Consider the following 25144-nt stretch of genomic DNA (forward strand, 5'->3'; position numbering starts at 1 on the left):
TGGACGTAGGTGCAGTACTGTGAAATATGCATGTAAATTATTTGTACTGATTATTTTGAGTTCTCTTTTTATGTAACTTCATTCTTTGAGTAATCTTGTACAATATGATTAAAACTCTTATTATACAAATCCTTATTTATTTCAGAAGTCTGACATTACGTGCTCTGGTTCAGAACCAAAGTGAATATTGAAGAAAACCTCCATGGTTTTTAGATAGTTGGGCTAAAATATATCATTAATTTTTGCTGGAATAGTAATTTTGACATTATTCTAAGAGCTGGTCTGCTTTCTCACTCATGTCCAGTCTATAAATGTAGAAATACATCTCTGTACATCTCTCTATATTTTAACACATATCTTCATTGCTCTTTCCCCATACATGTTGGGTGTATTTTTGGGGACACTTCATAGGGGTTTGTCCAGGTACTTCATGAACATCCAATAGAAGATGGAGGTGTCCCATGCCATGTAGGTTTGTGTTTGCTTATTTTCAATTTCAAGTTGGCTTCTACATTCATAAGTTAAGTTCTGTTAACTATTTTAAAAATATTTGCAATGCCTGTCAGCAAAGTCAAGTCTCTAACATTTTGTTTATCAGGTATTTGACGTATGTGTGCAGCAGTGAAACTATTACCAAATGAAGGCAGTTAACATGTCCACACTCCCAAGAGCTCCTTTGAACTCAAGTGTCCCTTCTCGCCTCTCTGTGGAGCTATTTGAGGATGTGGTTGAGGGTTTCTAAAGATGATTCTCTGTGACAGATACACTGCTAATGTCTTTGAGGTTCCTCATTATCTCCAATATCTTTTCAGATCCTCCACACTCTGATTCTCCTTACCCATCTTGGGTCTGATGTTTATGAATTTCTGTGGAAGCTGCTTCTTCTTGTTGCCGCCTGGGGAGTTTCCAGTTTTCTGTTGTTTGTCTGGAGGAGCGTCCTTGCTGTGAGTATTACTAAAGTACCTGACAGTGTCCTTTTAATCACACTTAACAGGAATTTTTATAGTCACTGGACATTTTATTTGCCTGCCTGGGCCAGAATCCAGGAGTCTTTTCTTTGTTTCCTTTTAGATTACTAACTTGAACAGAAATTAGTTTTGAAATGGAAATTTGTTGCAAAATCTTTATAGTAAGAACTCATTGAGCAAGACAACAGTATATTCTCAATGAGACAATGGCAATTCATAAACTCTTCTCTTCAATAACAAAACAGGAAGGTTAAGTATTTGGTGAGCCCATCTCTCTCCCCACCTGCATGTTGGGTGACAGGGGACTGGGAAGCTCAGTGTTCCTGAGCAAGTGTGAAGTTAAGGGAACATCTGTGGTTTTCTGTTTGCCCTCCATGGATGCATTCTATTGCCACACTATTGCCACTGGAGCTTCGACACTGTGATGATGCTCCAATATCTTGGCAAGGTTAGGGGCTGGCCTCAGTCTCTGATCATCACTTAAAGTTTTGAATGAAGAAATATGTGTTAAGGGTCAGGGAAATGTGTCTACGTGGTATTACAGTGGAGTCCTGCCTGGGTTTTACTGAGCTATTACTCCGCAGATGATGACTTGTGTCTGAGTCAGGAAGCACGTTCGCTTCTTGAAAATGGTCGCTGTCCATCCTGCTGCTGCGTGTGCTTTTACTACAGCCATTGCTCACTTTCATTCTCGTCTGATGTCTCATCTGATGTCCATTTGTTTTTAGTGGTCTTGACAAATCTTATGACCTCATATGTTACAGTTGCTTATCAATTCAACAGTCAACTCTGTAAAAGATTTCAGAAAACCTTTCAGTGAATGAAAGGGGTGCATCTTAACCTTAGTATAAAGATTTTGCCTTTATTTTTCTTTTAGTTTTCTCCTGTCTCTCTCTCTCTTTTGAAGATTATACAACAATCCAGGTTCTGGACTTAAGTGTGGATGTTTGGTTTGACCAAAAAAAAAAATTATATAAATGATGCATTACAACAACATATTATGAAAATAATATAGTTGAGTGTTGTTAAATATGAATATGCATTATGAAAATTGAATAGAGTGGTGTTTATTTAATAGCATGTAAACAGATCTTTTGTTCTAAAATAAATTATTTACCGTTGTGCTGTCAGAAATGGTGAGTGAAAGATCATGCCTTAAGTAGGAAATTCTGATTTTTCCTGATTTTTAATCATATTGTTACGCTGAACCAAAATGATAATTGTGATTTCAATGATTACTGTTTTGATAGTTTATTAGAAATTATAGATTTACTAATTATATGTTTTGACTTCAGATTTATTGTTTCTTTCTCTCCTAGGTAAAGCCTCGTGCATCTCAAGGTAAGATATTAGGGTTTAGTTTCCTTTGTAATATTTTCTCAATACAAGGATTCAATGTGGATTTTAATTCAACTAAGAGTAAACACAGTGACTTCTGATGTCTAACTGATTTCTCAACTCTTGAAAATTTTACTCCTGCGATGGTGTCTAAGTGACATCGTAGAGGAAGTTGGCATCTATTGAGCTAAGAGACCAGGAGGGTCACAGGAGTAGGGAGACTAGGATGAGTTTAATTTTGCATAGCAACTTTTAGGAAGCAGGTGATGAGAAGTCTAATGTTCGGAGTGAGTGCCTAACATGAGCTGGCTCTTGGTGAAAAGTAAAGATGCTGAAACACTACTTGAGCCTGTCAGGACCCTCCAGGCTGAGGGAGGGATGCAAATGTAGCCAGGCAGTGCATGTCACAGCAGAGGGGAAACCATGGGCTGTGACCTAGACGTGAAGGGAGCCATTCATGGCAGTGGGGACTTAATGGAGGTGATTCAGCCTGAGGATGATGCTTTCTGTGCAGGCTTCACAGACTCTGCTGACCGAGTGGGGCTGTGCGTGGTGGGCAGGGTGGCTGCCCGGTGCTCAGTAGGCCCTCAAGGGCTGCTGTTGGTGACAGTTGATGCAGAAGGGCTGGTGCTGAGAAGAGGGATCTCAGCATCAGAGCGTCCCCACTGGGCAGAGATAAGACGCGTATGCGCTGTGTGGTCAGATGAGGGACTTAGATGCCCGAGAGAGGAGTCTGGTTCTGAGGGCTGCTTTCTAGAGCTTCACCCGTGGAGTCGCCTGTGACTGGCTGTTTTACATGTGCTGCTTTCCTGAAGCAGTGATGGTAACATTCTCATCCTGGCGATGGAAAAGCTTGTCATTTAGGGCCTGTGTGTTATCCAGGTCCTCCAGTGACTAGGTGGGGAAGCCCACATGGTACCAAAGCGTTTAATTCCAGTGACCTTGTCCTTCAGGGCCCCCAGCATGGTTTTCATGAAAGACGATCTGCCAGGCAGCAAGAAGACACTGGAGGCCTGTGCAGGCCCAGTCAAGGCGACGTTTTGAACTTGCCTTCTGTGGTGCTGCAGATAGGGCCTGGCTGTGGGGTGAACCTGCGTGGGATAAGGGTTCTATTTTTTTTTTTTTTTTAAAGCAGGGGCATGTTTACTTACCTTAGTAATTGGAAGAGAGAATGTTAAGGGGACAGGATGCTTGGATTTTCTTTTTCATCTCTGGTGATGTCAGAAGTATTTGAATGAATTTTCTAAGAATAGTGCTTATAGTTGGGAGGGAATTTAGGGGAAGACTTTTTATTGTGTTTCTGCATCTTTGAAAAAAATTAAACTAGGAATCTCAATGATCTCACATTTAGAATGCCACTAAGATTTGCTTCCTTTAGGCACAGTAGTAAAGCTAAAAAGTTAATTATACTCATAGTGCCAGCCAGATATGTCTCTACTGCTAATAAATCATGATAATTCTATTCTACTGGGTTTTCTTGCCAATATGAGAAACTGCTTTATCTCCTTTTAGTTACTTTAAAGCAGATGACTGAGCAGATGAAGAATTTGGAGAACGAAAAGAGAGAACTTGCAGAAAATATATCTGCTTGGGTGCAGAAGGTATCCTGGTCCTTTTGCTATTTTTGTTTTTTTTTTTTGTGTGTGTGTGATTTCACCTTCAGTTCCTCCCCCCTCTGGTAGTTCAGTTATTTGGCTCTCTTTTCCTTCATCTTACTGTCCTGTTCCATATGTTCCATAAGAGGTCTAGGTTCAAAGCAAGTGTCCTAGATAAAAAAAAACCAAAAAACAAATTTCTTCTGTAGAGCACAGGGAACTCTACGTGATGTCTTGTAATCTATAATGAAAAAGAATGTGAAGACAAACATAGGTGTATATTATATGTGTGTGACTGAAACATGCTGTACACCAGAAAATTGACACATTGTAACTGACTGAAATATTTTCAGTAAAAAGAAAAGCAAGTGTCGTAGATGTAAAGCACCACTTTCTGTATTAGTGGAAGGGGTCACACACAAGATAGGTTCAGCTAGCAGTGTAATTAGTATTTGTAATTCTGTTTCCTTCATTACATTTTTGCATAGACCAACAATGCAGTGAAATGCTTAGAGGACACCATCAGGCAAAAGAAGATGCTCTCTGAGGAAGCACTGAAGTTTAAGGTACGAACCCCTTCTCTCGTTAGATTACATTCTGAAAACAGAAATGAAAGTAATGAGTAATTGTTACTAATTCAATGTTTCCTTGAAGGAGAACTTGAAAACAATTGAGAGGGTGAATGAACATTTGAATGACGTTCAGATTGCTCGAGCTAAGCTGCAGGCAGTGAGGGACCAGAACACCAAGAGTCCACACTTGGTAAGAGCTGCCACATTGACCATAGCCGAGCTTCTGAGGCTTTTTGTGCCCTGGGCGAGCTGCACGCTCCCGCATCTCCTGCTTTTGGCCACAGCAGAGTGTGAGAGCCCAGGAGCGGAACCTCTCTGTGAACAATGACCCAGAATTTTATGGACTAAAACCTTCGTGACTTTTCCTATTTCAGAGACTAGGAAATATGTCTTATTTTCACAACCTAGAGAGTTTTCTCACCACTCACACTGCCCTCCAAGATACACAGGAGATGCCAGGAAATACCTGAGAGGTGAAGGAAGTTACTAGAGTAGGTGCACAGCTCCTTGCCCTGTTGATGTTAAACAGAGAACTTTCCATGTGAATTTGGGTAAACTTTGTTTATATTTTACCAGGGACACTCATTTGTGAGCTCTTTGACATGAGCAGTTTCCCACCCTTGCTTCCCCCTGTCGTCCAGTCGTGCCCTCCATTGTCCAGTGAGGAGGAAGCCTATGGAGGCGAGGAAATATCTGCGCCTGGAGGTCTCTTTTTTCCGCATTTCTTTATGGGCTTGACATTTGTCCTGGGCTCAACCTGGATCAGCTGCCATCACAGGAAACTTAGGGGTAGTTGTGGATACTGGCTGAGAAGGGACAGGATTCCAAAAGGGTTGAAGAGAAGCAACTGCCCATCAGAACAATCCAAGACTTTCTGGAAGAGATTGGCAGGCTGGCAGTGGAAGAGGACCAGCTGAAGAAGGAAATGCAAGACGCAGGGGGTCAGAACGAGCTGCTAGGACGCCCAGTGCTAAACTTGAAGGAAGAGGCACTGTCTGCTGTAAACTCTAAAATAGAGCACTGTCTTCAGCCCCAAACCAAAATTCAGGGAAAGTCCCAGATGCTTTCAAGCATGTGTAAGGGAACGTATAACACTTGCTTTCCTTTCTTTATAAAATGTGTATGTTCAGAATCATTTCACTGCCTTAATATCTTCTGGAGAGAATGCTCACCAAAGTTTTTGGACATGCACCAGGGCTAATATATTTATTTTCCATTGTTTGTTTTGCAGTTAACAAAATACTTTGTTTTGGGGGGAAAAAAAGTTACACTTTTTCAGCATATCACCCTGAGTTTTCATTGAAATCTTAGTACATACTTTATTTGTGTCCTGTGTGAAGATACTGGAAAAAGGAACATCTCCAGAGAACTTGAAAGGTGCTGTTTCAATGAACACTTCAGGAATTTGAGGTAAATGCCTCCAGTTGCAGCAGGATTTCCACTGTACACATTAGCTTTCACAAGGAACAACAATCTCATGTTTTAGAAGATTAAATGTTGATATCTACTCAAATTATTTTTCTTGGGAATTTAGTCATCAATGAGAATGTTTTAGGTTGAAATTGCCCTTAATAAATCTCACGTCTGTGAAGCCACAGTGAAATCTGAAGAAATGCATGTGCAGGAGGACGTTCAGCTCAGCAGCAAGAAGAGAGTAAGGAATGTTACTCAGCCCCAGAGATGCTTAGCTCAGAGAACCGAGCATCGGTGTGTCAGAGTTTAATTGTGCTGTAACGCACGGAAAGCAGATGGCCCGTCTTAGCTGATTCCAAGCGTACGATTCCTCTCGTGTTAAGTATGTGCACTTTGCTGTGGATCAGTACTTCTTGAATGTCTTCTCATATCTATCTTACAGCCAGGTGTTTCGAAGACCAGATCTGAGGGTGCGATGCAGCGAGCTGTGACAACTGGAGACTGCAGCCTGGAAGGTATGTTGCTTGTTGGGAAGAAAACCTTACATACAGGCTTCCTGGGAGATGTTGTGGCTTCAGTTCTAGATCCCTAGAATAAAATAAATATAATTAAGAGAGTCAAATAATTTGTTTTTTTTTTTTTTTTTTGGTTTTCCAGTGCAAATAACAGTTAAGTTTACACTATACTGTAGTCTATTAAGTGAGCAATACCACTGTGTCTAAAAACCCCAATGTTCATAAGTTAATGAAAATACTCTTTATTACTAAAAACTGCTAGCCATCATTGGAGCCTTTAGTGAGGTGTAATCTTTTTGTTGGTGGATGGTCTTTTTTTTTTTTTTTAACTTTCTTTTTATTGAGTTACAGTCGTTTTGGTGGATGGTTTTGAATTAATGTTGGTGGCTGCTGACTGGTCATTGTGGCAGTTGCTGAAGATCGGTGTGGCTTTTGCAATTTCTTAACATAAGACCACAGTGAAGTTTGTGACAGGATTCTCTCTTCCTTTCAGGAACAAGTCCTCTGTCGCAGGCAGTTTGACACATTTTACACACAGTAGAACTTCTTTCCAAATTGGAGTCAGTCCTCTCAAACCCTGCGGTAATTTATCAGCTAAGTTCATACACTCTTCTAAGTCCTTTGTTATTTCAACCTACTTCACAGCATCTTCACCAGTAGATTCCATCTCAAGAAACCAATTTCTTTGCTTGTCCATAAGAAGCAGCTCCTCATTCATGCACATTTTATCATGAGGTTGCAGCCAATCACTCATATCTTCAGGCTCCACTTGTAACTCTAGTTCTGCTATTTTCAGCACATCTGCAGCTCCTTCCTGCACTGAAGTCTTGAGCCCCTCAAAGTCATACATCAGGATTGGAATCAATTCCTTCCAAACCCCAGTTCATGTTGCTATTTTGACTTCTTCCCGTGAATCACGAATGTTCTTAATGGCATGTAAAATGGTGAATCCTTCCCAGAAAGTTTTCCATTCATTTGCCCAGACTCATCAGTGGTGTCACTGTCTATGGCAGCTAAAGCCTTCCAAAATGTATTTCTTAAATAATAAGACTTGAAAGTCATAATTACTCCTGATCCATGGGCTGCAGAATAGATGTCGTGTTAAGCATGGAAACAGCATTCATCTCATGCATCTCCATCAGAGCTCCTGGATGACTTGTGCATTGTCCATGAGCAGTAATATTTTGAAAAATTTTTTTTGTGTTTTGTTTTGTTTTCTGAGCAGTAGGTCTCAACAATGGGCTAAAATATTCATGTTGTAAATAGATGTGCTGTCATTCAGGCTTTGTTCTATTTATAGAGCACAGAGTAGATTTCACTTGATTCTCATGGGACATAGGATTTTCATAATGTTAAATGAATATTGGCTTCGTTAGCCGCTAACGGGAAAGTCAGCCTGTCCATTGAAGCCTTGATGCCAGGCGCTGACTTCTCTCCAGCTGTGATGGTGCTGGGTGGCCTCCCCTTGCAGTTCTCTGCATTGAAAATCTGTTGTTTAGTGCAGCCACCTTCATTAGCTGTCTTAGCTTCATCTCCTGGAGCACTTGCAGCAGCCTCTGGGTCAGCTCTTCCCGCCTTACCTTGCACAGGAATGCAGTGGAGATGGAATCTTGCCTTAAACTTCATGGGCCAACCCCTGCTGGCTTCACACTTTTCTTCTGAAGCCTCTTCACCTCTCTCAGGGTTTATAGAATTGCTGAGAATTAGGGACTTCCGCTGGATTAGGCTTTGCCTTAAAGGAGTGTCATGCCTGTTGTAATTAAAACGATAAAGAACGAAATATTTCAGGAACTACCAAAATGTGACACAGAGATAAGAAATGAGCAAATGCTGCCAGAAAAAAATGTCACCAATGGAATTGCTGTACTCAGGGTTGTTACAAATCTTCAATTGTTTAAAAATATGCATTACCAGGGAGGGCAATAAAATGAAACATGCCTGTAATAGCAATGAATTTGCACTGGGAAGGTAAAAAGGGGGTTCCTGCCTTCAGAATTCTCTCCTTTCTCCACTCCCCAGTACAGCCAAGCTCTTGAGTGCACACGTGCACACACAAAGCCAGTTGTTTTATGTTTATAGAGGGTAAAAAGAAAATGCAAGACCACCATGCTGCATCGGGATCTCCGAAAGAACGTGAGGAAGACGGTTTCCAAAGGCAGGTGAAGAAAGTACGCGTCCTTGATGAAATCAGTGGACAGAGAACTATGGACACTGAAGGGTAAGACGTTCCCGTGTTAATTATGACAATGTGTGAATGAATGTGTGGAGTTATGTGGATATTGTAATATGTTTCAGAATACTTACCACCATATTTTCGTTACCATATTCAATCAGTACAGATGTGCATTTATTTTTCAACCTTGATTTCTGTAATCTGCTGCTTCTGTTCATTCTAACTGGTTACCAGAGTCTTGTTTGTATTTAGTTTGAGATTTTAGCGGGTTCTTGGACCAGATTTAGTCGCTTCATTATCTGGATCCCCCTAGGTCCATTTTTATTGTCCTTAGGTTTCAACCACATCAAAGTGTCATGACCTACCATGTGTCTATCATTTTTAATAAACTCTAGACATTGGGTAGAAAATAGAGAAAATTTGAGGCCTCGTGTGAGGTTAACTTGCTGCAGAGAAGGTGGGCATTACAGCTGGCAGGTGGTCAGGGCGCCAGCAGCGCTACATCCTGTTAACCTGGTTAGCAGCTGAGATCAGTCAGTGCAGCCAGCCCTCGTGAGGCCCATGTGTCTCCTGTCCACCTTTGTTTCTGGCATGTAGCTCTCACGGATCCCAGCTAAGTCCTGCGGGTCTTTCTAGGGATCACCTTCGCTGACGGACCATGAGCTCCAGCTGCCTGACTGCGGTGCCCGTGCGTAGGGGGCACTGGCTGCCAGGCTGCTCTGCATCTCAGTGGTTTCCTCTGCAGTTACCGGGTGACCCCAGGGGAAGGTGGGCCCAGTCCTGGGATTTCTTCTTCTCCATCTTGGCCTCATGTCCCTTTCTGGATTGTTAGCAATCTGGTACATTTGATCATGGATTTCATAATTTGTCCAGAGTTTCCTGTCATTCTCAGGGAGAGGTCATGGACATCACACCCATTAACCTGCTTTCAAAAACAAACGTTTCCTTATATTTCCTAAAGGATCAGGTTTTGCTCCAGGTTTTGACTGAAATCTGGGCTCTCTGTGGGAGAAATCAAGCAAGTCATGAGCGCTTGCTTTACCCTAATGTGTTTGGTTGTGGTGACTTGGTCAGACCCTGATTCCCACGTTGAAACACAGTGAGCTCGCGCTGTCCCAGGCACAGGAGCCTGAGCCTGGTGGGGGGGGGGGCGCAGAGCACACCTCACGTGGGCTTTTCCTGTGTGTTTACTTTATGCACAAATGAGTAGGGGTGGGGACGCTGAAGGGAAGCCCAGATACCAAACGCTTGCCAGAGGCCTGAGTGTACTTTTTTTCATATTTATTAGTGGGGGTACTTTAATTCTTTCCTGTGTGTTTATCAGCCTGAGCATTTATGGGGAAGGGCGAAAGGAACATGGAATTCTTCCCTTCCAGTTTCTGGGAGGGAAACTGGCAGAATTTCAGAGTTTCTTTCCCCTCTCAGGAAGGTGGACATGAACGGATGTGGGCTGGTGGGAAAGCAGCAGCTGTTGGCAGCAAAGGAGAAGGCAGAATTGGCTGAAGAGGAGAGAAGATGGTACAAGTGAGTTCAGCTCCTCCGCACATGCGGCTTTGAAAACACCTGTTGGAGTTTTTGAAAACTTTTCTAAAATATTTAGACACAGTATCATAAACCGACCCACACAAAAGACATTTGTATACGTGGCTTCACACAGGAGGAAAAGTGTTAAGTTTTACACATGTTAAGTTAAACGTTTAACTTTAAAAAGTATTAAGTTACTAAGAATTTCCTGGTCCCCAGTTCTGGCCAGACTGAGAGGAGAGACGGTTCACAGAGATGTTTCTGAAGGTGCTATAAACCGTTGTCACCCTGAGGATAGCAGTTTAGTGTAGCGTCAGTCGGACCAACACACATTCCCGTGCTGCTGGGGAGACCCAGGAGTAAGAAGTAGGGTCAGGATGTAAGGAAAGGAAGAATCAAGCTCTGTGATGAAAGACGCTCAGCACAGGACACGTGAGGCAAATGCTGAGAACGGGAGGGGGAGTTGTGTTGGTGCAGAACCGGGCAGGCGTTCAGTAACAGTGACGGGAGGAGTGGCTGCAGTGACAGCTTTGCACCTGCCGTGCTTCTGCAGCCGTGTGCAGTGTGTCTTGAGCGGTGAGATGATGTGTGTGAGTGTGCAGTGCAGATAACCTGGACTGGGGCAGGTTATTTAACAGCATACCCAGCATTGTGTCTTCTCTGATGCAACAATTTGTAACTCATAGGATAAGACTTGAAGAATGTCACGGGCAAATGCGGGAAGCAGAGATCACTTGGAGACACCAGGTAACCTGCCTTCCTCCTGACACAGAGTCCTCAGCACCTGATGCAGACAGTTATTGTGGCCCTGAGAACCCCTTACCATGGGGTGTTTCTTGATGTGTTGACTTTTTCAGGTCACTCTTGCTGAGAAGAAGGCCCAAGACAGCTCGGTAAGAATTTGTTTCCTTCCTTACCTTTGTGCACAGTCGGCCACAACTGAACGTGGATGTGTTTTTCTCCCACAGCTCAGGGCTCAGGAGCTGGAGAGGGAAATCTCTGAATTGAGAAGGGAAAACTCTGACCTGAGAAGGGAAAACTCCTCTGAGCTGAGAAGGGAAGTTGCCCACCTGAAACAGAGGTACAGAATTTTGACACATTTTTACGGGTGTTTTGAGATTTTTAAGGACTGGTTGTTTTGTGCCTAGTAGAGGAATTGGTGGTGTAATTTGTATTGAAGCCATTCTTTATCTTTAAGATTGGATGCAATCTGCGGATGGAGGCAGGCAGAGGAATACATGAGGCAGGAGCCCACCCCAGGAGGACCGTACAGGCTGCACCCTCCCCTGAGAGGTAAGGAGCGCACTGTGAAGTACGGCAGCTCCATTTCTGCAGCAGGAGCCGCCCAGTGGGCTGCTTGTCCCCATGGGTAGTTGTTGGGTTTCCTGGACACCACACCACACACTCACTGTGGGGAACAGGTTCACAGCTGGGTGACAAGATGCTGTTTTCTTTACATGCCACCAGCCAGCAGGGCTCTGTCCCCTGTGAGCGGTGGAGCTCACGCCCCTCCAGGGACTGCGGGCCACCCCCAAGTCTCTTGGATGCCTGGCGTGGCTGGCATGGCTGGTTTCTGTGCACTAGAAGACATGAGCGTCAGCCCTCTCTTCCCGCCTGGACACGGTTTTGAAGGCTGAATTTTCTTCTCATTTCAGGAAAATAACATGGATGACGTTTTAGAATGAAGGCAGTATGTCATAACGAGAAAAACATTTTTCTTCATTTGCCTTGGTGGATAAATATTCTATTCAAGATCTGCTTTAAGGCAGCAGGCATTTCTTCACTAATTTTGCAGGTCCCTTCGTTCTTATAAAAAAGCTTGCACAGTGACCTAGAGTAGCCAGGTAGTAAGTGACATGACTACGTAGCCTCCCTCTCCCAGAGTTAACGTGTAACTCTAAAGTCTCCCACCAGCTACTCCATGTAACTCACCATTCTTTTGCCGATTATTACAACATGAGTCATTGAGGCCACTTCTTTCATAAATGTTTACGTGACATCTGGTCACTTATACAAGACATGCGCTGTCAGAGAGAAGGCTTTTAACAGTTTACCAACAGGCTGAGGAGGAAGAGGTTGAGCTCACAGTCAGGGGTTGTTGATACTCTTCCTACGAAAGACCCTTCTTACTTTAATGTATAATCTGCATACAGACTGATTTGCCCTGAAGTGTGCTGTGAGTCCACTGTGTAAGTGTTGGTTGACAGGGATCTGAGCCTTGAGACCCCATCCAGGGTGATTAGCTATGAAAACACCTGAATCAAGGCCCTGTGGTGTCCTCGTCATGGGACAGGGGTCCAGTCTCCCCTCGTCCTCGTGGTCAACTGAGGTGTGAGGGAGACCTGCGGCCTCTGTGAAGAGCCCGGGGCACGGGCGGGAGTGAGAGCTCCTGGAGGAGGGCACGGAGGGCTCGGGTCGTGCTTCCCCCGCACGGCAACTTCAGATAGAATCCGCCTTCAGCGCTGCTCTCCCTTTACAGCTTCAGGGCCGGGTGGCACCCCTGTTAGGAATGGCACCGCCTTTCCGGCAAAGGAGGCAGAGGAAACCAAAGTAAGTAATTTTACTCAGTTGTGTTCCAGTGGTCATTTTGTATTGAATAATCTCTGGAACTAGCATTTTCCTTTTGAACAAACCATTCCTGGCTTTGCCTGTGGATTGGGAATTAGGGGATAAGTATGCCCTGGCATCACAGTGAAGTTTGCTGACACTATTTTATCCCCAAAGCCTCCTGAGCAGCCCAGGCTGCAGGCAGGCCCAGGGCTGAAGGAGTGGATGCAGCGTAGCTGCCAATTGGGCACCCAGTACAGGGGAGGGTGCACGTTGCCGAAGACTGCTGCGTTGGGTTTCGGCTCCTGTCGGTGTTGGCGCTTTTGTCTGTCATCCAACCCAGCCCTCCCTTCTGTCCCGCAGGTCACCCCGTGGGCCGGAGGGCCCCAACCTTTCCAAGGACCAGCCTGCGTGGCCTGTCCCGGGTGCGGCCCGTCGTCGCCCAGCTGGGCACCTGCACCTGGTCCCCCTTGGTGCCCTGTGCAGCCTCGCCCCCCACCGCCAGCTGCTCCGCTCGGTAAGAGGAAAGCATAGTCCTCTGTTTCTTCCTTGAGTCACTGCAGAAGAAGGGCAGATCGCTCTCCGGGGCTTCCCGGTGCACGGGCGGCCCTGACTGGGCTCACGGCCGTGTCCCTCTGGTCCCTTAGCAGACGCACTTGATGGACCGCGTCTTCCCCGTCCTGCCCTGGGGAGGGAGGTGTCTGTTGTAGAGGGAAAGAGGGTCCTCTGACGGAGGGCAGACGTGTCGGTTCTGCACACGGGCCTTCAACAGACACCACGTCCCGGGCTCCCTGGAGGACAAGCCCGCCCCTGTCACTGTCTGCAGCGAGGGTAGCCCTGACCTTCCACAGCCGATGATCGGTTATGGAAGAAACACCCGAACCCGGGGCCTGTGGTCTCTTCAGTCAAGGGTCCTGAGACCTGTCTCCCACTCGGTCTGATGTGAGACTTAGTGTGATACGGGGAAGAAGGCCTCCAAGATCTTTTGCGCTTCAGCGAATTAACATGTTTTGTAAGGTAGTTGCGTTGAAAGAGTGTTATGTGTTTTATTTTATCTATGCCGAGGAGCTAGTTGACTCGGGGAAGGACATAGGTTAGTGGTAAATAGAATGCTTGCTTAGCATGCAGGATTCAGTGTGCTCATTCCCGTTACCTCCGTTTAAAAAAAGAAGAAAAGAAAAAAGAAAAACAAGAACAGACTTCGAATGTTAGAGATACACAGTGCGCAATCCCAACTTCCATATCCATTCTTTTTACGTGTTTTCCTCTTACTGCTTGGTTTGAAATATATCCCGACCGTGACTTAAGCCTTTTTTTCAGAAAATGCTCTAACTCTTTGAAAGTCTCTTCTGCCACTTTTGTTTTGACACATCCACGAACGGAGATAGACGCACATGGTGGTTTTAATTTACATTCGTGAATATTCTCATTAACGTACCTGTAACTACATTTTACAGATGGTGTGTCAGTGCAGCACTTTCCAGAAGAGAAAGGAAGAGAATCTTGCTGGGATGAGGTACTGTCTCTTGTTGTTCATGTCCTTGCGTGGCTATATAAGTACCAGGGGATTCTGAGACATAAGCCGGGGGTTGGTGTGAGTGTGCATTTTCACGTTTGCACCTGCTGATGAGAATTTCTGACTTATGTTTTGAACTTACAATTTAGGATGTGATTCTGTGCTTAATGCCGTAGGACTGGATAATGCACTTGTGTTCATTTTCCAGACTCACCTAGTGAAACCAGTGTCTGTATGGGCATTCTTTTTTTCAGGGTCTTTCCCTTACAGTTCATTAGAGGATATTGAAAAGAAATTCATCCCTGGGAAAGTTAGGTGTATCTTGGAGTTGGTTCTTGTTTTAGCCGTCCTCACTTGAAATTAATTAAGTGACGTTTCATTTTCAAGGCAGCATGTTTTGTCTTCCCATTCCACCGCCAGTAACAGTGGTCTAGTTTCCTTAATGCCTTACGCTGTTTCCCACCTGCTCCTTTTACTCAGGCTGCCCTTCCCCAAAGCCCCTCCACATCCCCTCTCTGCGCTGGCTCTCTCTTTTACGAAACAGTGCGGTCTTCCCAGCGTTCCCTGAGCTGTCCACGTGCAGCGGACTCTCCTGTCCTTTGTGGCGTTACTGTACCCGTTCACCTCAGTTGCAGAGCTGTTGAAACTTTTCTGTGCTGACTTGTTTTCATGGATCCTGTGCCTCTGGCAGAACAGAGAGGAGAATCTGCCTTTTATTTGTACCGCCAGCTTCTGCCAGGATAGGGCTTATGTTCTGATAGCTTCGGTAAATAACTCTTGTCTACCTGACTGACTGACTGACTGACCAAGCGTATGCAGATGATGGTTTCTGAAGTTCGGTTCTTGTTTTACCTTGTTTTGTGTTCCTAGGAAGGGGCGGCTGAGCCCGAAATCAGAAAGCCGGAATACGCTAGTGGGGCTGTAGGAATGGCTCCGCAGGAGCTGACATATCACAACACACTGACCTCAGATGGTGGAGCACACGGAGCTCATTATACACTGGGTAAGTTAGTGAACGTGGATGGCATTTCTTGTCCTCTGTGCCTGGAAACTAGTGTGCTCTGGGGGGAAGGGTGTATGTAGCTCAGCAGTAGAGAGAATACGGGCTTAGCATGCAGGAGTTCCTGGGGTCAGTATCCAGTTCCTCCAAGAAACGAGTGTGATACGGGGAAGGAAGGAAGGAAGGAAGGAAGGAAGGAAGGAAAGAAGGAAGGAAGGAAGGAGGGAAGGAAGGAAGGCAGGCGCAAAGGTTTTGTTTCGCTTCAGCAGTGTCTTCGCAGGAAAGCCTAATCCTCCATTCTTTTCTGTGGTTTTTAGCCGACGTGGGACCTGGCCCGGCTCCGGTGTGGCCTGGCAGCGCCCGCCCACCTGCGGCGGCCCCGGAGGCCCAGGTAAGTGGCGTGGTCATGCTCTGTTGGACCTCGTCCTGGGAAAGGTGATCTTCCCGTTCTCCCGGCAGCCGTTCCTGGCCTCGTCTGCAGTTTGTGTGTCCTGTGACGGGTCTGGCGTGGCGTGTCGCTGCCTTTTTCAGACTCAAAACTCTTGCCCAGGAGCCAGTGGGCTGCTTCTCCCGGGAGCCCGTCGCCTTGGCTGGTGCCTGCAGGAGCCATGAGGGAGTGCTTAGGAGCCGGGGCCCGCAGACTTTGACTGTGGGTTTCTCGAAACAGCGTGAGGAGGGTGAGCCCTCGCTCCACACTGACTTCTCCTGGCTCGGCTGACTCCTTCCTGACCTCCTGCACCTGGGGTTGCTCCTGGGTCACTGAGACGGATTTCTGTGTCGTCGTTCTTTTGACTGGTTTCCCGGCTCAGGCCAGGTGATTCTCCTGTTTAGAATGTCCATTCAGATCCTGGTAACTGGAAAAGGGGCAAAGCCCTCCCTCCAGCTTTGTACGGTGTGCTTTGTGCAACTTTGAGTCTTCCTGGGTGTGGTAAACGTCACAGCCCGTCACTGTCTTTTCTCGGGAGGTAAGTGTGTCTTGGCCGCTGCCTCCAGTTGTACTCTGGGCAGAGAAGCCTGGCTCTCGGAGATGGTGCGCTTGTAGTAGGGAATAGAGGCTGGAAGGGAAAGAGCCCGCCGTGGAAATGCCTCCTTCCCTGCGGGGGAATTCCGATGCGCACCAGAGTGCGTACGTTGTGTTTGTCCCCCACCCTGCGCCGGGTCGGGCCTGCCCTGGAAGCTGTCAGAGCTGCTCGTCGGTCTCATGGCACACCGTGGGGTCTTGCGCACGAGCTGGTACAGTCCGTTTGGTGTCAGATGTGGGGTTGAGACTCCCCACGTCACTCTCCTCCCGTAGCACGCAGGTAGGGTGCGTTCCGTAGCGAACGTGAAATCCAGACGTCCCTGAGGATAGGGATGATTGTAGCGGAGCCTGACTCCCTTCTGAGGACAGCCTTGTCCCCTCAGGAGCCCTTGGCCAGCTCTGCCGCAGGACTCCGGGATGCCCAGCTCCCCAGGGCTCTTTGCGCCCAGGGGCAGCCCCTGCGGGGCGGAGGAGGGCCCTTTGTGAGGAGGGGGCAGCGAGGGCCCGGCAGGGTCCTGCAGGCGGAGCCCTGCAGGCAGAGCCCTGCAGGCAGAGCGGCGACCCAGGTGCGGCTCTGCTTGCTCGTGTGGGGAATGAGCTCTTCACGTCCGTCCCGTCTCCGTGTTCCTGGTCCGCGCCGGGCAAGCTTGCGTGGAGCTGGGGAAGGTGGCGGGGAGGGCCGTCCCGCCCGCCCAGAGCAGAGCGGCTGGCTGTTGGGAAGGCGCTAGTTTGCCCGTGTGCTGGAAGCTCTGTGTGCAGCCTCTCGGGCAGGAGGACCCTTGGCTTCCTCCACTTGGAGACAGCGGCGGCGACGTGCGGCGTCAGCGTCGTGTCCCCGTGTCCTCGTGTGCGGCCCAGGCTGCAGGCAGGCCCCAGAGGGCTGGGCGGAGCGTGTGGCGCAGTGCTGCTCTCTGGGCACCCGGTGGAGGGGAGGGCGCCCGCTGCCGACCGCTGCTGCGTTGGTTTTCGGCTCTTGCCGGTGTTGGCGCTTTTGTCTGTCATCCAACCCAGCCCTCCCTTCTGTCCCGCAGGTCACCCCGTGGGCCGGAGGGCCCCAACCTTTCCAAGGACCAGCCTGCGTGGCCTGTCCCGGGTGCGGCCCGTCGTCGCCCAGCTGGGCACCTGCACCTGGTCCCCCTTGGTGCCCTGTGCAACCTCGCCCCCCACCGCCAGCTGCTCCGCTCGGTAAGAGGAAAGCATAGTCCTCTGTTTCTTCCTTGAGTCACTGCAGAAGAAGGGCAGATCGCTCTCCGGGGCTTCCCGGTGCACGGGCGGCCCTGACTGGGCTCACGGCCGTGTCCCTCTGGTCCCTTAGCAGACGCACTTGATGGACCGCGTCTTCCCCGTCCTGCCCTGGGGAGGGAGGTGTCTGTTGTAGAGGGAAAGAGGGTCCTCTGACGGAGGGCAGACGTGTCGGTTCTGCACACGGGCCTTCAACAGACACCACGTCCCGGGCTCCCTGGAGGACAAGCCCGCCCCTGTCGCTGTCTGCAGCGAGGGTAGCCCTGACCTTCCACAGCCGATGATCGGTTATGGAAGAAACACCCGATCCCGTGGCCTGTGGTCTCTCCAGTCAAGGGTCCTGAGACCTGTCTCCCACTCGGTGTAATGACAGCAATTGTCATACGTGGAAAGAAGGCTCAAAGGTTTGTTGCTGGAATATTGTTAACTCTGAAAAGCCTAATCCTCCATATTTTGTGTGGTTTTTTTTCCGATGCAGAACCTCGTGCAGCTGCGGTGTTCCCTGGTAGCTCCCGCCCGTGTAGGCGACCACACAGGCCCTGATAATTTGGGAGATCGTGCTCGGTGGAATTCTTTCTGGGATATGTATTTTTTTTGTTTTTGCAGCAGCCTCTTCTGGCCTCGTCTGCATACTGTGTGTTCTGTTACGGGTCTGGCATGTCTTTTTGTTTTCAAATTCAATCTCTTGCCCAGGGTCCATTGGCTTTTCCTCTCAGCCAGTCACCTTGAGTGTTGCTTGCAAAAGGCATCAGCGAGGGAGTGCATGAGGGCTGAGTACCTCAGGCTTTGACTGTGTGTTTCTTAAAATAGCATAAGAATGGTGAGCCCTTGCTCCATACTGACTTCTCCTGGCTCGGCTAACTCCTTTTTACCTCCTTCTCTTGTGATTGCTCCTGGGTCACTGAGACCGGTTCATGTTGTCATTCTTGAATGGTTTCCTGATTCAGGCTGGGGGATTCTCCTCTGTAGAATGCCCATTGAATTACTTGTAACTGAAAACTGAGTAAAGCCACCCCTCCAGCCTTACACCGTGTGGTTTGTGCAACTTTGAGTCTTCCTGAGTGTGGTAAATATCACAGCCCATCATTGTCTCTTCTGGGGAGGTAAAGGTGCCTTCCCCGCTGCCTCCAGTTGTATTCTTGGGCAGAAAAGCCTGATTCTCTGAGATGGTGCATTTGTAGTAGGGAATAGAGGCTGGAAGGGAAAGAGCCCACAGTGAAAATGCCTACTTCCCCGCAGGACCAATTTGCACCACAGTCCTGGCATCATGTTCTCCATCCCGCGCTGGGTCGGTTCTGCCCTGGAAGCTGTCAGAGCTGCTTCTCTGTCTCATCACACACCGTGGGATTTTCCACATGAGCTAAAATCCCGTTGGTGTTATTTGCAGGATTGAGACTTCCCCCTTCCCTTTCCCATAGGGCAAACGTAGTGTGCTTTTCCTAGCGAACTTAAAATCCAGACATCCCTGAGAATAAGGATGATTGTAGCGGAGACTGACTCCCTTCTGAGGACAGCCTTGTCCCCTCAGAAGCACTTTGCCAGCTCCCCCACAGGACTGCGGGATGCCCAGCTCCTCAGAGCTCATTGCGCCCAGGGGCAGCTCCTGCATGGCAGAGGAGGGCCCTTTGTGAGCAGGGAGTAGAGAGGGTCTGGCAGGGTCCTGCAGACAGAGCAAGTACCCAGGTGCGGCTCTGATTCTATGTGTGGGAAACCAGGCCTTCATTTCCTTTCTTTCTCTGTTTCTGGTTCATGCAGACCATGCTTCTGTGGAGCTGGGGAAGGTGTCAGGGTGGGTTGTCCTGCACAGAGAGGCTTCCTGTTTGGGAGGTCCTACTTTATCAATTTGTTGGAACCTCTGTGCATCATCTCAGGCAGGACTCTCGCCTTCCTCCACTTACAGACACCGGCGGCATCGTGTGGCAACAGTGTTTTATCCCCAAGGTCGAGTGTGTGGCCCTGTGCTGCTGTCTGGGCACCCGATGGACGGGAGGGTGCCCGGTGCTGACAGCTGCTGCATTGAGTTTCAGGTTCTGTAGGTGTTGTTCCTTTTGTCTATCATCCAACACAGCTCCCTCTCCTGTTCTGCAGGTCACCGTGGAGTCCCGAAGTCCCGGTTCTTGGGCAGGATCCTTTGGTGTGTCTTGCCCGATGGGACACCCAGCATCATTACTCAGAGGGTACTCGTCACCACCACCCCCACCTCTGTTGTGGCCAATTTGGTCTCAGCCACCACCACCCCCACCACCACCAGTTACAGCAGTCGGTAAGATGAGAGCATGTGCTTCTGCTCCCTTGTCGAGTCTTTGCAGAAGGGGAGATGGCACTCCAGGGCCTTGCGATGCCTGAGGAAATCTGACTTGGGACATTGTGACATATGTCTAGCTTCCCAGCACACACATCTGATGGACTGTGTCATTTCCCCGTCCTGACCTGGGAAGCAGGTGTCTCTTGTGTAGAACAGAAGAGACTTTTGACAGAATATCAAGTGAATTTGAAGTCCCAGTTTGGCAGATGTGCCTCTTGCATGGACCATGTGATGTGCTCTGTGAGGGGTGAAGCACAGCCCTAACTTCAGGGGCTCACGGGGTTGCCTCGAGGGGTGAGGGAGCGAGTGAGGGAGAGAGACATTCACAACAGACAGCTTGTCACCATAGCAGATGTACCCGTGCAGGGCCTCAGAGTGCAGAAGAGGGACACGTGAGCCACACAGGAGTGAATAGGAGGATGTGGAGGGGAAGAAAGAAATTGAGGGACTGCCCAGTGGGCGTTTGTTGGGTTCACTCAGATGGATCTGGAAGGTCACTCCCGGCAGGGCGGGCAGTGGGCAGTTCAGGCGGGCCGTGTGAATGCAGCGTGAGGTCCACTCAGAGCCACGTGTGTGTGCAGGGGACTCAGTGCAGCCATGCATGTATCCCCTTCAGAACCCAGTCCCTCTAGAAAGCCCTCAGTTCACAACCTCATGTAAAGATGATTGTTCTCTTGAGTTTCTGAAAGTTCTGGGTCTGGATGAAATCTCTGGGTATCAGAGAAACTGAAATTTAGCTTGTTTTTTTCAGGGTATTTTGTGTGGCTGAAGTTTTCTTTTGCCCCAGTGATTTGAAAAGTGCAGGCAGGATTTAGATCAGCTGAGCAGGTGCCTTGCCCTTCAGCATGAGGCAGGTTCTTTGGGGGAAGTCAGGGGTGATCAGGAGACCCCCTGTAGGACCCCTGTCCCCACACCCCTGCTCCCTCCTGTCACCATGCCCACTGTCAGTTTGGCATCTCCACATTTATGTCACAAGATCCAACTTCTGATTCTTTGAGTTCTTGCAGTTCATCCCCTAACACCAAGACTCAGTGGGGCCCCCACAGGGTCTCAGCATTGTTGTCTGTGAGCCGGGGGGTAATGCTGGTCCCTGACATCATTGTGAGGAGGGTTGGGTCAAGCACACACATTGTTTTGCAAAATGACTGGGACAGACTTCTCACTCAGCATTCTCATGGTTTAAAAGAAAGTGTCTGCACACAGAATCATCAAAAGAGACCTCAGGAAGTCCATTAAATTAAACTGAAGATATAAGAGCTCAGGCCCAGAGCTTACCATTCTCTGCTTTAAAGATAAGGCGAAAGGCCCCTTTCTTCTATTAAATCTTAGGTCCTACTAGTTAAAGAAGGAAATACAACAATGAGAATGTGCACATTTTGAGATCTGTGTCTGAGATGTGAAAACAATTATTTTCATTCTGTATAGACACAGAGATGCACACACAGATTACAGTGTCCGTCAGAAGCCATACATACATTAGAGAAGACAAAATCAAGAAAAAATAAGATCCTACTAAAATAAATAACTCTTTTTGCCTTACAGCACAGTCAGTTTGGCAACTGAAGGGGCCCCTGAGCTGTGACAATGATGTACGTAGAGATGTCGGAGGTGCATTACAGCCCAAATGTTTCCCTGCTCCATCCTGCCCCCTCCGCTGTTCTCTCCTATTGTCACCCCTAATGAAATTGTCACAGTTCTCTCTGTGTCAGTGTCTGCTTCCTGGAGGACCAGTGGTCACACTCTCTTGAGGGCACGCAGTGATTCACAGGCACACAACTCACAAACCAGCAGGAACTAAGATGACAGGGCAGACGCAAGGTTACCCCTTCAGGGCAGCAGTGACCGCAGGGGCCCCGGGGCTCCTCCTGGGTGGTGGGTACAGCCTGTGTCTAGATCTAGTGATGGCTGTGCTGCTTCAGTCTGTAAACGTTCACTGGGCATGTGGGGCCTGTCAGTCACAGGGGTGTCCGGTCGTGAGCTAGATGACCAGAATGAAGTGGCCGTGTCTCATGGTGAGGAACGGATGAGGTGCAGGAGGGGGCCATGGGCGTCCAGCGAGAGGCCCTGCACTGACCAGGCCCATGCCCCCGCCCCGTGTCAGCTGCCCGGCAGCCCCAGCTCCAGGCAGACCCTGAGGGGGGCTGAGGGCGGCAGTGCTCTCAGTGGGCCCCATGAGCGCCCTTCATCCTCCCACAGCCTCCTGACTCTGAGGTGGGTGGGGCAGGATCAGTGGGTGGGGCGCCACCACTGCCAGGGAGGTGTTGGGTATAAAAAGAGTCCACTCCACTCTGCGCTAGCTGTCCCTGGAGCCCACGGGGCCCTCCCTCCTTCCAGGTGGGGGAGGCAGCCAGCCCTGCAGCAGCTCTGGGGTCCAGGCTGGGCCACAAACAGGTCAAGGTGAGACTGCTGTGCTGCCCGGGAAGTGGGGGGAACAGCGATGCAGCAGTAAATGCCAGCAGGAGCAGCTCTGTAACCGGGATCCTCCACTGTGAGCAGGGCTGGGGCTGGAACATCACTGTGAGGGTGGGAGGGCTGGGAGAGATGTGGCCCTGTGGCCCTGGACAGGGCTAGACCTGAGCTCAGGGCCTGACGGCCTAGGGGAGAGTCAGAGAAAGACACACGCAGGGAGAGACTGTGTGTGAGTGAGAGAGAGAAAAGTGGGGGTCAAGTCCTAAAGAGGGACAGGAGGTGACAAGAGAGGGACACCAAGTAGGGGGAAGCAGAGAGAAGAGGAGGCAGGAAGGAAAGAGGGAGCCAGCCCAGGGTGCGTGGTGGGGGACGATGGGCCAGGGTGACTGGGAAGGGGAGTTGGCCCATCCTTCACCAAGCCCTGCATCTGCCACTGTTAGGGCCGCAGGGACCAGCAGCCCGCTCAGCTAGACAGGCACCACTGGTTCTCAGGACGGGGCTGAGAGCCACGCCTAGGGCCCTCCGGCCATTTCCCAGGTAAGGAGGACCAGGAGGGCTCTCCCCAGCACCACAGTGGCACCATCTCTAGCTTCACAGAGACCCTGTGAGCAGGCACCTTCCCATTCCCGTTCCACAGAAGGGAAACAGAGGCTCAGCCAGCCAGCCGACTTGGCCCTGTCTGCAGGGTTATTCACTTTCCCGATGCTTCTTTCCCAGGCAGGCAAGTGCCCCTGTCCTAAGAAGGGGGCCTGTGACAAGCCCGAAGGCTTGGGTCCCACCCGAGTGCCCTCTGGGGCTGGGTGACCTGGGCAGGTCTCTTCCCCTCCTTGGGCCTCGACTGTATGACCAGGGGCCCTTCTCCCCATCTTCCTGGGAAGTGGGACCCCAGCAGGGCCATCGCTCCAGGCCTCCCAGGCCCCTGGGTGGTTGTGGGGTGATCTCTGGCTCTCAGGGGAATTCCTTTCTGGGCAGGGCGATGGCTCATGTGCGCTCACCACTTGTTACGGGGTCACATCTTGCTATTTCCGTCTGGAATGGGACTTACCTACCATAGAGCCTAAGACTTGGTTTTCTACGTTTTTCTAAATTGGCCCTTGTGCAGAATAGCAGCTTCCCTGGCCAGGGTGACAGACCCAGTCCTGGTGAGGAGGCCCTTCCTACTCCCCTCACCTCGCTGCTGCTGGTCACCCCCAAACTCCAGAGCCATGCTCACCCCCTTGGATTCCCTGCTCCCCCCTCCCCATGCCAAGCCCAGCCTCTCCCCCTGCCCCAGAGATCCCTTCTCCTGAGGGAAGTTGGGCCCTTAGGGTCAGGACTCCAAGTCCTGTGTCACGGCAGGGAACACCCCAGCTGATTGGTGACAGGCCTGGAAGCAAGGGTGGGGCCCTGAGCCCCCACGGGCTGTGTGGCCTTGGTCAGGTCACAGCCTCTCAGCCCAGCATCACAGCCTCGCACACCCCTCCAGGCCCACGTGCCTGAGATGTCACTCAGTCACACACACAGGCTCCAGCCCCACTCCCCACCCCCATGCAGGCACATGGAGGGCACACATGCACACACAGGGACATGTACACACATACAGGAACATACACACATGCACGGGGACACACCCACAGGCTCATCCCCCAGCCACCAGGATGCCACTTCATTATCTTACGTGTCGCTGCTGCAATAAAAAAATTAAAACATGAATATTCAAATGGTAAATGCTGGAGAGGGTGTGGAAAACAGTGAACCCTTGTACACTGTTGGTGGGAATGTAGTTTGGTACAGCAATTATGGAAAATGGTATGGAGATTCCTCAAAAAACTAAAAATATACTTACTATATGATACAATAATCCCACTCCTGGGCATATATCCAAAGGGAACCTTAGTACAGAAAGACACCTGCACCCCAATGTTCATAGCACTATTTACAATAGCCAAGACATGGAAACAGCTTAAATGTCCACCAACAGATGACTGGATACAGAAGCCATGTCATATGTATACAATGGAATACTACTCAGCCATAAAAAATAATATGCCATTTGCAGCAACATGGATGGCCCTGAAAAACGTCATTCTAAGTAAGCCAGAAAGAAAGAAAAACATATGACAACACTCATGTGGAATCTAAAAGAAATTAAAAATAGAAAACAAACTTATGGTTACCAGAGGGGAACGGGGTGGGAAGGGATGCACTGGGAGTTCGAGATTTGCAGATAGTGACTGGTAAATTTAGAGCAACAAGTTTATACTACACAGCACAGGGAACCATAGTATCTTGTAGTAGCTCATGGTGAGAAAGGACATGAAAATGAATACACATATGTTCATGTATGACTGAAGCATTGTGCTGTACACCAGAAATTGACACATTGTAAACTGACTATACTTCAATAAAATAAAAATTTAAAAACCTGAACATTTAAAACGACCCTTGAGAGAAATGGCCCCATCTCACCAAAGGCAGGAAAACGCTGGGACACTACGGGGAGGAGGAGGCGAGATGGCGCTGAGAGGATGGGGGAGCAGGAGGGCAGCTATAGAGGGGCGCCAGGCAGGGGGCAAACGCGGAGAAGAGGGGACAGTTGCTCTGGCTCAAGGAACGCTTGCCAGCCAGATGCGTGACGTGGCCCTGTGGCATTTGGACAGGCCAGGGTGGGGCAGGGCTGAAAATGGTCCATGGGCTGACCTGGGCTTCTTTCTGGCTTCCAGCTGGGCTGGGGATGGAGGGACACGTGTGTCCCAGCCTCCCCTAGCCAGTGTGAGCTGCGGAGCAACCTGGGCAGAGGCTCAGCTGGGAAGGTCTGAAGATTGGCCCCTGCCTGGGTAAGCTGTGTGCTTTCTGAATGCTGGACCTCTCTTGTCAACGTGCCACCCCACGCTGACACACGTGCGTACACACACACACACCCTCCCAGTAGAGTGCCTTGTAGGAGATGCTCCATGTGGGGCCACCAGGTGACACAAGCTGGCAGTTGGGAAGAGGTACACACTGTGTTTGTTCCATTTGTACTTT

At 49.1% G+C, this 25144-nt stretch overlaps 1 protein-coding gene across 18 annotated transcripts in view; it reads left to right on the plus strand.

The window, feature by feature from the left end:
* The window catches only part of LOC141575136 (uncharacterized), a 78576-nt gene that overhangs the window by 49429 nt on the left and 4003 nt on the right, over positions 1-25144 (plus strand). For 11 of the 18 annotated variants that reach the window (XM_074353622.1, XM_074353624.1, XM_074353634.1 and 8 more), the window contains 20 exons: positions 813-944; positions 2288-2309; positions 3819-3907; positions 4390-4467; positions 4556-4663; positions 6329-6401; positions 8481-8619; positions 10000-10098; positions 10785-10845; positions 10956-10991; positions 11067-11179; positions 11297-11391; positions 12578-12648; positions 13009-13162; positions 14103-14161; positions 15032-15164; positions 15479-15552; positions 17214-17367; positions 19513-19687; positions 24841-24954. In XM_074353622.1, the coding sequence (XP_074209723.1) occupies positions 813-944; positions 2288-2309; positions 3819-3907; positions 4390-4467; positions 4556-4663; positions 6329-6401; positions 8481-8619; positions 10000-10098; positions 10785-10845; positions 10956-10991; positions 11067-11179; positions 11297-11391; positions 12578-12648; positions 13009-13162; positions 14103-14161; positions 15032-15164; positions 15479-15552; positions 17214-17367; positions 19513-19687; positions 24841-24954 (1979 nt within the window). Of the gene's footprint in view, positions 1-812; positions 945-2287; positions 2310-3818; positions 3908-4389; positions 4468-4555; positions 4664-6328; positions 6402-8480; positions 8620-9999; positions 10099-10784; positions 10846-10955; positions 10992-11066; positions 11180-11296; positions 11392-12577; positions 12649-13008; positions 13163-14102; positions 14162-15031; positions 15165-15478; positions 15553-17213; positions 17368-17902; positions 19688-21271; positions 24955-25144 lie in introns of those variants that run through there. The other 7 variants (XM_074353628.1, XM_074353636.1, XM_074353623.1 and 4 more) reach the window with 6 other exon arrangements.

Source organism: Camelus bactrianus, chromosome 26 (assembly GCF_048773025.1).
Source record: "Camelus bactrianus isolate YW-2024 breed Bactrian camel chromosome 26, ASM4877302v1, whole genome shotgun sequence".
Lineage (NCBI taxonomy): Eukaryota > Metazoa > Chordata > Mammalia > Artiodactyla > Camelidae > Camelus > Camelus bactrianus.